Raw genomic sequence first — 13,099 nt, 5'->3', positions numbered from 1 at the left:
CACCCAGATGTGCCTAGCCTGAGAAATCATCAAATTAAGTTTGGTCTAGCTAAGGTCACACCCCTATTCAGCACAGAGTTCAAGACTGTTCAAGGCCAAGCAAAAGTCACCATAATAGTCAATTTTCTTAATGGAAAAGGGGGTCTCCCCCTGGCTCTTAGGTAGCAATTGTTGGCTGGACCCTCCTCTACCGCCCCTTCAAAAAACGCACTCCAAGATGTTAATTTGAGGTAGTAGGAATGGCTGATAGTTTCACCAGGCAACCGCACTGGACCAGGCCAATTTACAGTTCCATGAAGTTTTTGCCTGGTCCCACTAGAGATAATACATATGTCCGGGGCTTCTGGAACTGTTATGTGACTGGGAGAGTGAGTACTCACCATATAATGGGCTAGAGAAGAGCAGGAGTGGGCCAGGGGTGATTAGCTCTTTTGCACGATTAAGTGTTTAGGAGTCCTGCACCAGTTAACCCCTATTTCTGGTGCAGAATCTGTCACACACAAATACTAGGGAAACATTGGGAAAGCTATTTAAACATACCAATTGGTACATTGATGGAATTTTGAAGGGCAAACCACATTCGTTTTTTGTTTTCTGTATCATAGTGGCACACATAAGATTTGCAAAATACCCAGCAAAAATGCAATGTGTAAAACAATGCAAAAACATTTTTTATCACAAACTTTGACATTAACTGGTGAAAAAATGGTGAAACATTAAGGCACAATATATACCATATGAGAAACCATGGTGTGTCTATTTCACAAACGGGAGGCCTTCATGGCCTAAGTTTAACTGTTTAGGTGCTAAAATGACCCAAAATGAGACACAGACCAATCAAGTCCATCTATGAAAATTCACACTTAAGGAGCACTCTGGAGTTAAGAGAACCAACCGGTATTCCTACACAATAGTGCACCTGTCCTTAGTTAAATTCAGTCCTGTCCCCCCACCTGTTTTACATAAAATAAAATTAATTTGAAAAAACAAGGTTTTATTTACCTTTTTTCCAGCACTGTAACTACTTTGTCAATGGTCCAATTAAATGCTGCTTATAGGGTAGCATTGGGAACATGGTGCGCATGAGCAGCAAGCACCGCACACGCTTTGAGTACTTCTCATAGGAAAGCATTGAATGTGGTGTTTTCCTATGAGCTGCAAGTTCACATGACAGAGTTTAATCAGTCAGTGCAACGGAAGTACCTCTAGTTACAAACCACAAGCAACGTGTTAAACCCTTCAAGATAAACATTGAACTTTCTGCAAAATGGCAGTGTTTTACCTTGAGGGGTTAAACATACAGACTCATTGTCCCCTGAAAATGTAATAGAGTTGAAGTGGCCTGAGTGACTGTAGTGGTCCTTTAAAAAGCTGAAATGACCATGCCTCTTGTATGGCATTGTAACTTCACATGATAGTGTCTCTAGGGCATACATTGGTATTATGCTTTCACTCAGATGATGTAGCTGAGCATAATTTGGGGTGAGTTTATCAAAGTGCACGTCAGAGTTACAAAATATCCAGCACAAATGCATAGTGTATGTAAAAGATGCACAATATATATATATATATATATATATTTTTTTTTTTAAATACATTGATGAGAAGGAGAATGCAAACTATCATATTGTTCTAGCCAGGCCTTAAAAGTTACTCACTACTGCAAGTGATAACATACCATCCAGAGGTGCATTTCTACTCACCAGAGCTACATTTTTACTCGCAAGTCCGAATAGTTTTCCTGAATAGTTAACATGGACTTTATTCAGTTATATGCATCAACAAAATTCAGTTGGATAAAATTCTTTATTTCAAATAAATGATGTGGCTTAACAACAGTTTTCCAACATACAGTCTAGTGGGGACTTCTGGAGACCTCCCCCAGTTAATATTAGACTCCTATCCTATGGGCTCATTCCCTAGAAAGAAGCTGGGGGCTATGTTTCCTGTCACTTCCATTTTTAACCACTCACACGTAGGGGTATGGTGAAGGACCCTAAACAAGATGCCCGTCTTGTAATGTAGACCCCAAAAGAGTACAACAAGCAGCAGCACTGTTCCATGCTGTTCTGTTCTTCTAAAATTTAAATGGCCCCATCTAGCTGACAGTGGGTGAGATCTTGGAGCTAGAGTGCATGCATATGCCAAATTTTGGAGTAGACATTTGGAGAGGTACCCTCAATTTTTATTAGCATCTCATCCCACAGCTAAAGTGATGGGAGTAGAAAACAGTGGCAACTCTGTTTCTCATCACCTCTTTTTTTTAGCCTCAAATGAGCAAGCAATGTAAGAGGAACATGGGGACACACACCCTAAATCAGATACCATCTATGTACGTTAACACCCACCCCAAAACAACAGTAGATGGGTATGAAAAGAATGGCAAGCAGCGATGCTGATGCCTGCAGCTTTTGTTCTTTTAATGTGCATGCAGCTCTTTATCACCTAACATTGTGGGGGACTTGTGTCCAGGTCCTTTCCCAAATCTTACAAAGTAAACCATGTCACAGCTGTTAGGTATTGTATTGTCAGACATTTTGTGATAAGATTGAAATTAAAAATGTATACTGTAAAGTCACTACTTAGCAGATGTGACTCCATTTTGTAACAGAATGCAAAACCCGGACACATTTTTTTGTTTCTTTCTCACTCCATTCACTGCATAACCAAACTGTGTAATGCAACTATCTAAACATTTACCAGAGATAAGGTATATTCTTACAAGAAACCTGAGTGTTTAGAAAAAGGGGGAGAGGGGTTTAAAGAGCCCAGCCCACACATATACAATGTATGCATGCATGTATATATATATATATATATATATATATATATATATATTGTAACGGAACGATTTGCACACAAGAGGTTAAAAAACGTTTAGGCGATATTCCCCTTTCCAGATGCACCGACAGCTACTGTAAGCACCAATCTCCCAAACTGCAAACACATGAATTCACCAACTCCCGAACAGGAAATACACGAATACTGGAAACAGCTGAATAGGAAAAGCATACAATCAGCTTACACTCCTGGCAATCAGCATACAATCCAATTCCCACAATAACGAGACAACACTTCGTTTTGAGGTCAAGCAGAACTCACTGTACTGGCACATACAGCCTCTTTTATTCCCAATCCACAAACATAGTACTACCCACAGGGTTTTACAGAACAACCGATCAATACGTACAATACACACAGCCACAAATAACAAAATCCTCCCCTCTGCCTGTGATATGATTACTGAACACAATGGGTAATATAATTATCACAGGCAGAGAAATACAGTTTTATAAAACATATCACAGGGACCCCCAGAACATGCAATAACCCCATATATATCCTCAGAACCGGGGGATCTGGGTGAACCACATATCCAAAATTCACCCAGATCCGTTCAGTAGTTTGGAAGATACAGTTTAATGCAGATTCCGCAGAACATATACAGATTATATAAAAAATAATTACTGTATAATGTGTCCCCTGTTGTATAGTTTAAAACTACTGCACAATGTCTTTGTGCACCAAATACCAGCGAGATGGCACCGTGTAGAAAAGTCACAACAGTGTCTGTGAGTTAAAATGGCCGCCATCCATTGTTCTCACCATGTGCTTCATCCATTGTTCTCACCATGTGCCTCTGATACATGAAATGGTGGCCACCCAGTAACTCCACAGTATGTCCCCAGATGGTTCTTAAAGGGCCAGTAGCAGCATAATACAATACAACATGCCCAAATCCTGTATTTAACCCCTTAAGGACCAAACTTCTGGAATAAAAGGGAATCATGACATGTCACACATGTCATGTGTCCTTAAGGGGTTAAAGGGTCAAATCTCCCAGGTGGACATAGTCAGCAGGCAGGTGGCAGGCAAACAGGCTTCTCCACTGCCCAGTGGCGCGGTTGGTTCCGCCACATATATATATATATATATATATACTAACCATATAATTATGTTTAATCGTATACAAATAGTACCAGGTTAATAATATTGAATATTCATGGATAGAATCCTAATGAATACATTTCAATATTATTAAACTAATATTATCTGAATGTGTGTAAAATACATGTGTATATATATATATATATATATATATATATATATCACATGTTGTCACGTATTACTTATACAGACACATGATTATCTGAAAGAGATATTACCTAAGTAATTAATTTAACTTTTTAAATTTAATGGGATTCCTTACCCATTGTAAGAGAGAGTTGAACCAAAGTCCAAATGCGTCAAAAATATACTTTATAGCCAGAAAACTAGACTTCAAGTCTCACAAAATCTTTTGAAATTTGACAGTTAGCTTGATTGATGGGTCATAGAGATAAGACATTAGTGACGTCATTTGCATCACAAAATTCAATGAACCCCTTAGACAAAGTGGTTGTTGGAATTTGCAATGAGAAATTATTGTGATGCTTTAATTCCATCTACTGATCAATGTCTTCAGTAGAAGAAGGTACACCCACCTAATCCCATTCATCACTTTAAAGTAGTGATTTAAAGAAACTTAAGATAAGAATTTATTTAAAAATTAGAATCGAAAGAAAAGATCAAAAAGAGAGATCATGGGTCAGATCCAGAGAGTTGGATGTAAGATCATCGGATGAGACCGGGCAAAGAAACACACCCTGGATACATGTAACTGTCTTTTACAACTGAATCTTGGAACTTTGAACTTCTTTCCAACTTAAATTCTGGGACTTAGTTAAAATACTTTGCTAGGCAGAACTATATATTTCTACACTTCTTTATCTAAACACTTTCTACTTGCAAGCACCATCACGGGATTATATCTCCAAGACTAAAAAAAAAAAATTCTACCAAGAAAGCTGGTGAATATGCTGGTTTAATTTAATATAAATAAATTATTTATAACTAAAAGCAGAAATAACCTGGGTAATGCTGATCAGATTTAAAACTGTTGAAATCATATTTAGCTGAGAAATATATAATTCCATATCCCTTATCTGCAGATAAAATATAAAGAATAATATATTTACTGATAAAATTGCCAAGTTTAGCATATCAAGCTAATATCCATAGATATTGACATTTAGGGATAGTTCATCTTTAATCAGAAAAGTTAATCATCCGCAGTGGTAAAACTTAGGTAGCAATTATTCTTTTTGGTTACTGGAGGGAAGAAATAGTTAAATACACTATTTGTGTGAGAAACATTGCATACTTTTAGTTGCAATATTACGTGTTTAGACTGTGAGAATTGTAACCAGCAGTGAGTGAGTTAATTCTTTTTGTGATTCTTTTTTTTTTACGACTGGAAGCTGTGCTCTGTGTTGCATTCTGGGTGTGAAGGAAATCTCAAGTATTCTGAAAGTTTCCTATTACATTGTTAAAAATGCATCTATGTGGATATAACTGTTAATTAAGTTCTAGAGGAATTATTTGTAACTTTGCATGTAACTCCTAACAATTATTCTATTAATGCTGCTGGATATGTTGCTATTAAGCTATCTTTAATTATGGTTATTGTGTCATAACTGTTGCCATATTGTATACTTATTGTTATACCTAAATATTCACGGATATTGTCATGCTTATTACATATTATTATTATTATTATTATTACCCCACACATATCCTCACACAGCTCAGGGAGTGGGGGCTCCTGCCAATTCAATAACAAATAAACTAATAAACTAATTGCATGGATGAAGTTCATCCACAAAGCCTTTTTTCCCTTCATTCATCAATCAAATGAATGTATCCCCTAAAATGTCAACATTTATCTATTGGAAAAAAAATGTACAAGTATACAGCACACTGAAAAATACCAGCTTATGTTAACAGAAAAAACATGGATGCAAATAGTTAATTTACACATACATTATATGGATTAATTGTATCACTATGATCTTAAAATATTACAATATACATTCATTACAGTTATTAAACATGCTATAACGAACAAAGATTATGTGATCACACAAGCTCTTTCAAGAATGTCTTAGGTGACATGAGGTAGCAATAACAAATGTCTTCCTGCCATTACAATTATAATTATACATAAATGGGGCTCAATTATGCTGTGCAAATATTATTTGTATTTTTTTAAAGAGTGCATGATGACCCCCTCAGGAAAGGATCCAGACCAAGGTGGCAGATGGATCTAAGACACAAGTACAGGGGAAGGTATTGTTAGTGAAGAAGGATGTTGACCAAACTTTTGAGGAACACTGGAAAAAGAGTCAATTAAACCAATTATATTTCAATATGGATACTAATCCGGCTCTTCCTTTTTTTTTTTTTTACAATCGCCTATGTCATTAACAGTATCAGATGTCAGAGGCTCATAAAGAATCATAAATATATCAGATGTATGTTATGTTGTGGTGATCTATGTGTTAAATGCACAAATGAACATGACACATTTCATGTTTTAAGGGAACTGGTTGGATTAGTTCCTTCTATTGGTTATTAGTGAAAAAAAAAAGATTATAAACTAGACTCATATAAAGTTATCAAGTATAAAGTTATATAATTAGTACAATGTTTTAATATAGTTAATTTAAAAATCATAATTTGAAAGTTACTTACTTGGCACTCTATTTATTGCCCGCAATGGACGTAGAACTCTAACAGTGCGCACCGCCGACAGGCTAACATTTTGGAGATCCAAAGAGTATTCCAGCATCCTAAGCACAAACACATAGGCCATGGGGTTACAAATTCAGAATCTAAGCAATGCATTTTTAGGTTTCCTTTAACTATGAGATATAAAACATTATCTTCATTATGTTCAAATGAATTGTTAATATAATTAATATCAAGCAAACATGTTACATTTAAAAATAGTTTTCCTATTTGAATTCTACCAGTGATTTGACAAATGAAAGACAAAAACTTTCCTTTCCAAATTTCCCAATATTCATCTCAACCATGTTTAAAGCAATTTAGAAATATCACGCTTTAGTAGAGTAATGGGCATTTCATTCAGTTTTATCTCCCCTTGTTTCTCCCATTTACATTTTTTGGTCCTGAATTCTATTATCTCTCTGTTTCTCAATGTATGTCTATGTCTATCCTTTAGCTCTATTTACCTTTTAATTTAACTCTAAATCATTTAGTCCCATATAAGCTCCTTTTTTCTGGTCTACCAGGTCCTGCTTAAACAGAAAAGGGGAGCAAGTTTAGAATTCACTGGATTTTATTGGAGGGTAACTCTGGTTCTAAGGACTTGTACTCATAGTGATAAAATACCAGTAATAAGACTTAACTTTTCTAAGAAACGTTAAACATATTATCAACTATTATAAACGTACCTCTCATTTATAAATTTGCTCTTACCAGATGGTCACTTTCCTTAAATGTCTGTATGCTTGAACACCTACTGTTTTATATTTCACCACACCTGGTAACATCAGGTCATATCACAGCACTTTACAATCTAATTCAATAGACCATCTAGCTCAATATACTCAATGTTCTCTCCCTATCAATTTAATACCAGTCTTGGGGGAGTATCAGCTCGAGTTAGTATCAACTGTGTATCACTTTCCCTAAGAAGCTCATTTCTTTTTTTTTTTTTTTTTTTTCAATTTATTCTTTATTGAAATTTTTTTCACAGTTAATATAGAACATAAACAGGGGTACAGAAAGGAAAAAGGGGGGTGATGGGGAAAGTGTTGTTAGGTTCAGCAGAACCTCAGATTATTCATATATTGCACATCATGTTAACAAGAAAATAAGTAGAAGAGAAAAAAAAAAAAAAAAAAAAAGAGAACAGAAAAACATAAACCGTTTACAGTAGAGTCTCTTTCATCGTAGGTGACTTATTAATCCACATCCTTCTAACAATGTACATTTAAACCGTTTTGCACAAAGCTGGCTTTGTTGGCCGTGTGGCCTTCTCTTCCTTAGTTTTAGAGTGGGAAAAAACAACACATTACCAAAAAGAAAACATATTACTATAGGAAAGGTATGAGCACCTGTGCGCTGACAGCCTGTGTGCTTGTTAGTCTTTAATATAGAAAGTAGCCCTTGCCCTTATTGTTATTTAAGGCTCGTTTGGGGGGACATGATACCCTTGTGTTGTCATTCATTCCTCACCTCTTAAAGCATCTTACTTACACCGTTAGTGTTCGTGTGTTAAGAGATTGGGTCTCTTTGTTCCCACCTTGTATAAACGAATCCCACTCTTGTTTGGCCTCCAGAAGGTGAGTCGGGGTAGAGTAGGTGGTCATGAGTTTAGTTTCGTATGTTAGATTTAGATCAATCTGAGATAGGAGCTCTGTTGGTTTAGGACAGGCGGTCTGCTTCCATGCTCGTGCTATCAACGTGTTTGCCGCTATTAGTATGTGAAATAGAAGTGTCTTGTGTGCTTTGTGGAGCTCGTCCGGGATCATGAAGAGCAGTCCATTCTCGGGTTTTAGTGCTATGTTCGTGTGTAAGGCGTCATTAATAATCCCCCCCACATTCTCCCATTATCCTTTTATCTTTGGGCACGTCCACCAAATGTGGTACATGCTTCCCGTCTCTTCCCTGCATCTCCAGCATAGGTTTGTTGTGTTTGGGTAGATTTTAGCTAGTTTGGTTGGTACCAGGTACCACCGATACTGGATTTTCCTCATCAGCTCCACGTGTGAGGAGCATCTTGACCTTCCTTTGTGTGCTGTAAAAGCTTTTTGCCATTGGTCATCTGTAAATCGTTTGTGTATGTCTCTGTGCCAGTCCTCTCTGAGTTTATCGAGTGCGTCGTTTGGTGTGCTGTCACTTAATGTTGCATAAAGCGTAGAAAACATTTTTTTCGGCATGTTGCCTGTTTCACTTATTGTATATAGGATCTTTAGGGAATGGGGGGTGGTTTTGCTAGTGTTGTCCCCTAGTAGGGATTTTATCTGGAGGTACGAGAATATGGTGCTACTTGGCAGGGTGTATTCTTGCTGCAAGTCAGGAAATTGTTTGACTGTGCCCCTACTTACTAGTTGGCCTACTCTCGTGCATCCGGCTTGTACCCATGGGCGAATGCTTATAGTGGGGTTGGCTATGGCCAGACTCTGCATTGGTGTCTGTAATGCCCATTGTTTATCGTGTCCCAATTTTCTTATTGATGAGTCCCATACCTTCAGCAGTAGCGCTGTTGTCGGCAGAACATGTAGTGATTTTGGTCTTAATTTGTGTGGTACCCAAAACAAGTATTTTAAGCCTTTATGACCTCCCTCGGCAGATTCTATCTCTTCCCATTGTGGTCTTTCCCCTTTTTCCTTCATTTCGTGTGTTTGCAAGGCTGTTGACATTAAGGCGGCCTTATAGTACAAGTGCACATTTGGGAGGCCGAGGCCTCCATGTTTCAGTGGTTTGCATAAGATTTTTGTGGCTATTCGGGGTTTTTTGTTTGCCCATACAAATCTCGTGATTATTTGTTGTAATTTATTGAGGTACGAGTTTGGGAGGAAAATTTGTAGAGTGCGCAATAAGTATTGGAACTTGGGTAGTAGTATCATTTTTATGGCCCCCATTCTACCTATCCACGACAGATATTTGCCTTCCCAGCTGTTCATTGTGTCCCCCATCTCCCGCAGTAGTCTACCATAGTTTAGCTCTAACAATTTCGCAGGGTGTTTGGGGATTTTTAGACCTAGAAATGTGAGATAATCCTCCCTCCAGTCAAACTGAAATCCTTCCTTAAGTTGGGTCAGTATTTTAGTGGATAACCCTATCCCCATAGCTTGTGTTTTAGTGAGGTTAAGCTTGTAGTAAGAGTGGTCCCCATATTGTTTGATTTCTTTGAGAAGATTGGGAAGTGAGATGAGTGGTTGTGTGAGCGTCAGAATGACGTCATCCGCAAACAGACCTGCCTTGTATTCGGTATTTTTTATCTGTATGCCATGTATATTCATATTCTCTCTGATTTTGCTGGCTAATGGTTCAAGGGCCAGGATGTAAAGCAGTGGTGACAGGGGGCATCCTTGTCGTGTGCCATTTGTTAGGTGAAAGGGCTCTGACGTGAAGCCTGAGTTCAGGACCTGTGCTGTAGGTGCGCTGTACAGTGATTCCACCACTGCTGTGAATTCTTGTGGTATCCCAAATTTAGTTAAGGTTGCCTTGAGGAATCCCCAATGCAGCCTATCGAAGGCTTTCTCCGCATCTAAGGATACAAAGAGGCCTCCTTGTCCCTGTGTCTGAAGTTTGTGCAGTAGGTTTAGTATTTTCCTCGTGCTATCAGATCCCTGTCTTCCCTTAACAAATCCCACTTGATCCCGGTGTATGAGATGTGGTATGATCTTTCCTAGTCTTGTTGCATAAAGTTTCGCGAAAATTTTCGCATCAGTGTTTAGCAATGAGATGGGTCTAAAGTTTTGTGGGACTGTAGCGGGTTTATTGGGTTTCGGCAGTGTGACTATATGGGCCAGCGACATGGCTCGTGGGAGTGATTTTGTGGCTGTTGCATAGTTAAAAGTCGAAGCCAAGTGGGGTGCCAGTGTTTCGCTAAACGTTCTGTAGTACAGGTTCGTCAGACCATCTGGTCCAGGTGATTTGCCTATGGGTAATGTTTGAATAACCGATCTGATTTCTTGGGCGTCTATCGGTTTAGTTAAGTCTGCTTTTTGCTGTACTGTGAGTTCTGGTAGAGTTATCTGTGTCAGGTAATCTTGGATGCCCGTTTCTGTAGGTTGGACAGTGTTATCATCTTCTTTCAAGTTGTATAGGTTATGGTAGTATTTGGCGAATACATCGCTTATGTCTTTGGGTTTGGTAACTTTTCTACCTTTGGCGTCTAGGAGGTATGCTATTTTCTGGTTTGCTTGTTTCTTTTTGAGGTGGGACGCTAGTAGATTGCTTGCTTTATTTCCCTGCATATAGTGATTTATTTTTAGTTTCACCAAGTGTGACTGAGTTTGTTCTAGAGCCTGTTGGTGTATTAGTTTGGATACTGTCATTATTTTTTGTTTAAGGTCTGCTAGTGGACGTAATTGGTTTTGGGAGTTGAGATCATATAATTCCTTTTGCCATGCACTAAGTTTTGTTTGGGTGATTTTTTTAATGTGCGCAGCTCTTCTGATCAGTAGGCCCCTAATCACTGACTTGTGTGCCTGCCATAAGGTCGCTGGTGTCACCTCTCCATTGTCGTTAGTCGCAAAGTAAGCGTTTATATCATTTTGGAGATCTTTGGTAAAGTTCCTGTCTTTTAGTAATGAGTTGTTTAGCTTCCATGGGCTACGGTGTTTAAAATCATATGTGTTTTTCATATCTAAAGTTACTGGTGCATGATCTGACCAAGTGATCTGTTGTATATCACAAGCTTGTATTTGGTCTAAATGCGAGCCTGATATTAGGAACCCATCTATTCTAGAATAGGAATTGTGGACGGCAGAAAAATGTGTAAATTGCTTGGTCTCCGGGTGTGTGATTCTCCACGAGTCGTAGAGATGGTGTTCGTGTAGGATTTTTTGCAGATTTTTACATTGTCTTGCTAACGGGCGATGCCGGTGGCGATGTTGTGGTAACGTGGTGTCTAATTTAGGGTCTAGTATGTGGTTGAAATCCCCGCAGATCACCATAATGCCCTTTTTGAGCTTGTTTAGTTTGTTTAGTACGCTGCGCAGAAAGTTTCCCTGGTTAGTGTTAGGCGCATATACACTCACTAAAGTATATGGCATATCGTTTATTGTTCCGGTTACTATGACATATCTGCCTCCTTTGTCCACTTCCTGGGTGTGTGGTATGAAGTTAATGTGTTTGCTTATAAGTATGGAAGTACCTTTTGATTTGTGTGGTGACGTTGAGTGGTATTGGTGTGGGAAATGTACTGTTAAGATCTGTGGGTGATCGTTATGCCTAAAATGTGTCTCTTGTAGGCACAGTATATCGACATCTAGTGATTTAACCTCTCTATTAAGTAGGTGTCTTTTCGTGGGGTTGTTTAGCCCCCGCACATTATAAGTACAGATCTTCACGGTGGTTTCCTGTGGTGTTTTACTGTGTGGTGTTCTGTCAAGTCTATGTTTGCGACACCCTGCACTCCTTCCCAGCTTTTAGAGCCGAGTGAAGGTGTCTGTTGGGCTTGGGAGTGTGTTCTTCTATGGTCCGGTCGTGCCAGTCCCGTAATTCTACTAAGTTTCAAATCTGCTAGTGTCAGAGATACCTGCATTGGGTGTCCCCGTGTAGTCTCTACTGCCTTGTGGTTATTGTTATAATGACCTTGTGTAGCGGTATATGAATAAATCAAATAGGGAAATAAAAAATAAAACTTAACAACTCTAACATAGTTATATACAACGTTAAACATTGCCATTAGTGTGGCTAGGCACTGCATCTTCGTGCCTTGGGGTTGAAGCTAAGCTTCTGTCCGACATCTTCTCCGTCCTCTAACCTCAGTCATTTGTTATGGACCTTGGTAAGTAGTGATTGGTGTCGGCATTGGTACATACATACATTGAACCTGTCATGGAAATCGTCATTTTATGTGCGGTCCCCTAGGAGGGCCTGGGTTTATCTATTGTACCGCGGGTTCTTTCCCGCCTGGCTAGCAGTCTATCCTGCTGTAATGACCCCTTCCCACATTAATATCACCCCATTATACATGTTAGCAAACATTAGTAATAAACAGTGTATAACAGTCTTTCCCATAATATCTCTATCTGCAGTAGTCTTTTGAATAAAGGGTGCCAATGTATCAGACCTTCGTTAGTCACTGTGCCATTTTATTACTTTACCCACTCTTGGCCTTCTCCAGGTTTTAGCCTGATCAGTCAAGGGTTGTCTCCATGCGGCGTGTGTTCAGCTTGTGGTCAATTTTGGCGCTTTTTCGATTTCTGCCAGTCCGGGGAAAGTCTAGTGATGTGCCTTCTTTCGGTTGTGGGGTCCGGTAGTGTGATGTCCCAGGATTTGAGAAGGGTGTACCCCTCCTCCGGTGATTTCACTACCGTCGTCTTCCCTTTCTTGGTGATTAGGAGCTTTGTTGGGTATCCCCATCGATATGGGAGATGGCTGTTTCTCAGTGCTTGAGTGATGTCTCTGAACTCCCTCCGTCGTTTCAGTGTATGGGTGGAAATGTCCGCGTATATGGTTATGTTCTTGTACTCCTCCGGCGTCGATTTTTTCGTTCTATTAGCGTTGAGTG

The 13,099-nt window shown here is 38.9% G+C and overlaps 1 protein-coding gene across 1 annotated transcript in view; it reads right to left on the bottom strand.

The window, feature by feature from the left end:
* CACNA1G (calcium voltage-gated channel subunit alpha1 G) overlaps nucleotides 1-13,099 on the bottom strand; it is a 428,561-nt gene that overhangs the window by 379,004 nt on the left and 36,458 nt on the right. The window contains exon 3 of the mRNA XM_063458969.1: nucleotides 6,574-6,671. Within this exon, the coding sequence (XP_063315039.1) occupies nucleotides 6,574-6,671 (98 nt within the window). The remainder of the gene's footprint in view (nucleotides 1-6,573; nucleotides 6,672-13,099) is intronic.

Source organism: Pelobates fuscus, chromosome 6 (genome assembly GCF_036172605.1).
Source record: "Pelobates fuscus isolate aPelFus1 chromosome 6, aPelFus1.pri, whole genome shotgun sequence".
NCBI lineage: Eukaryota > Metazoa > Chordata > Amphibia > Anura > Pelobatidae > Pelobates > Pelobates fuscus.
This window is presented reverse-complemented; position numbering and strand designations above follow the sequence as displayed.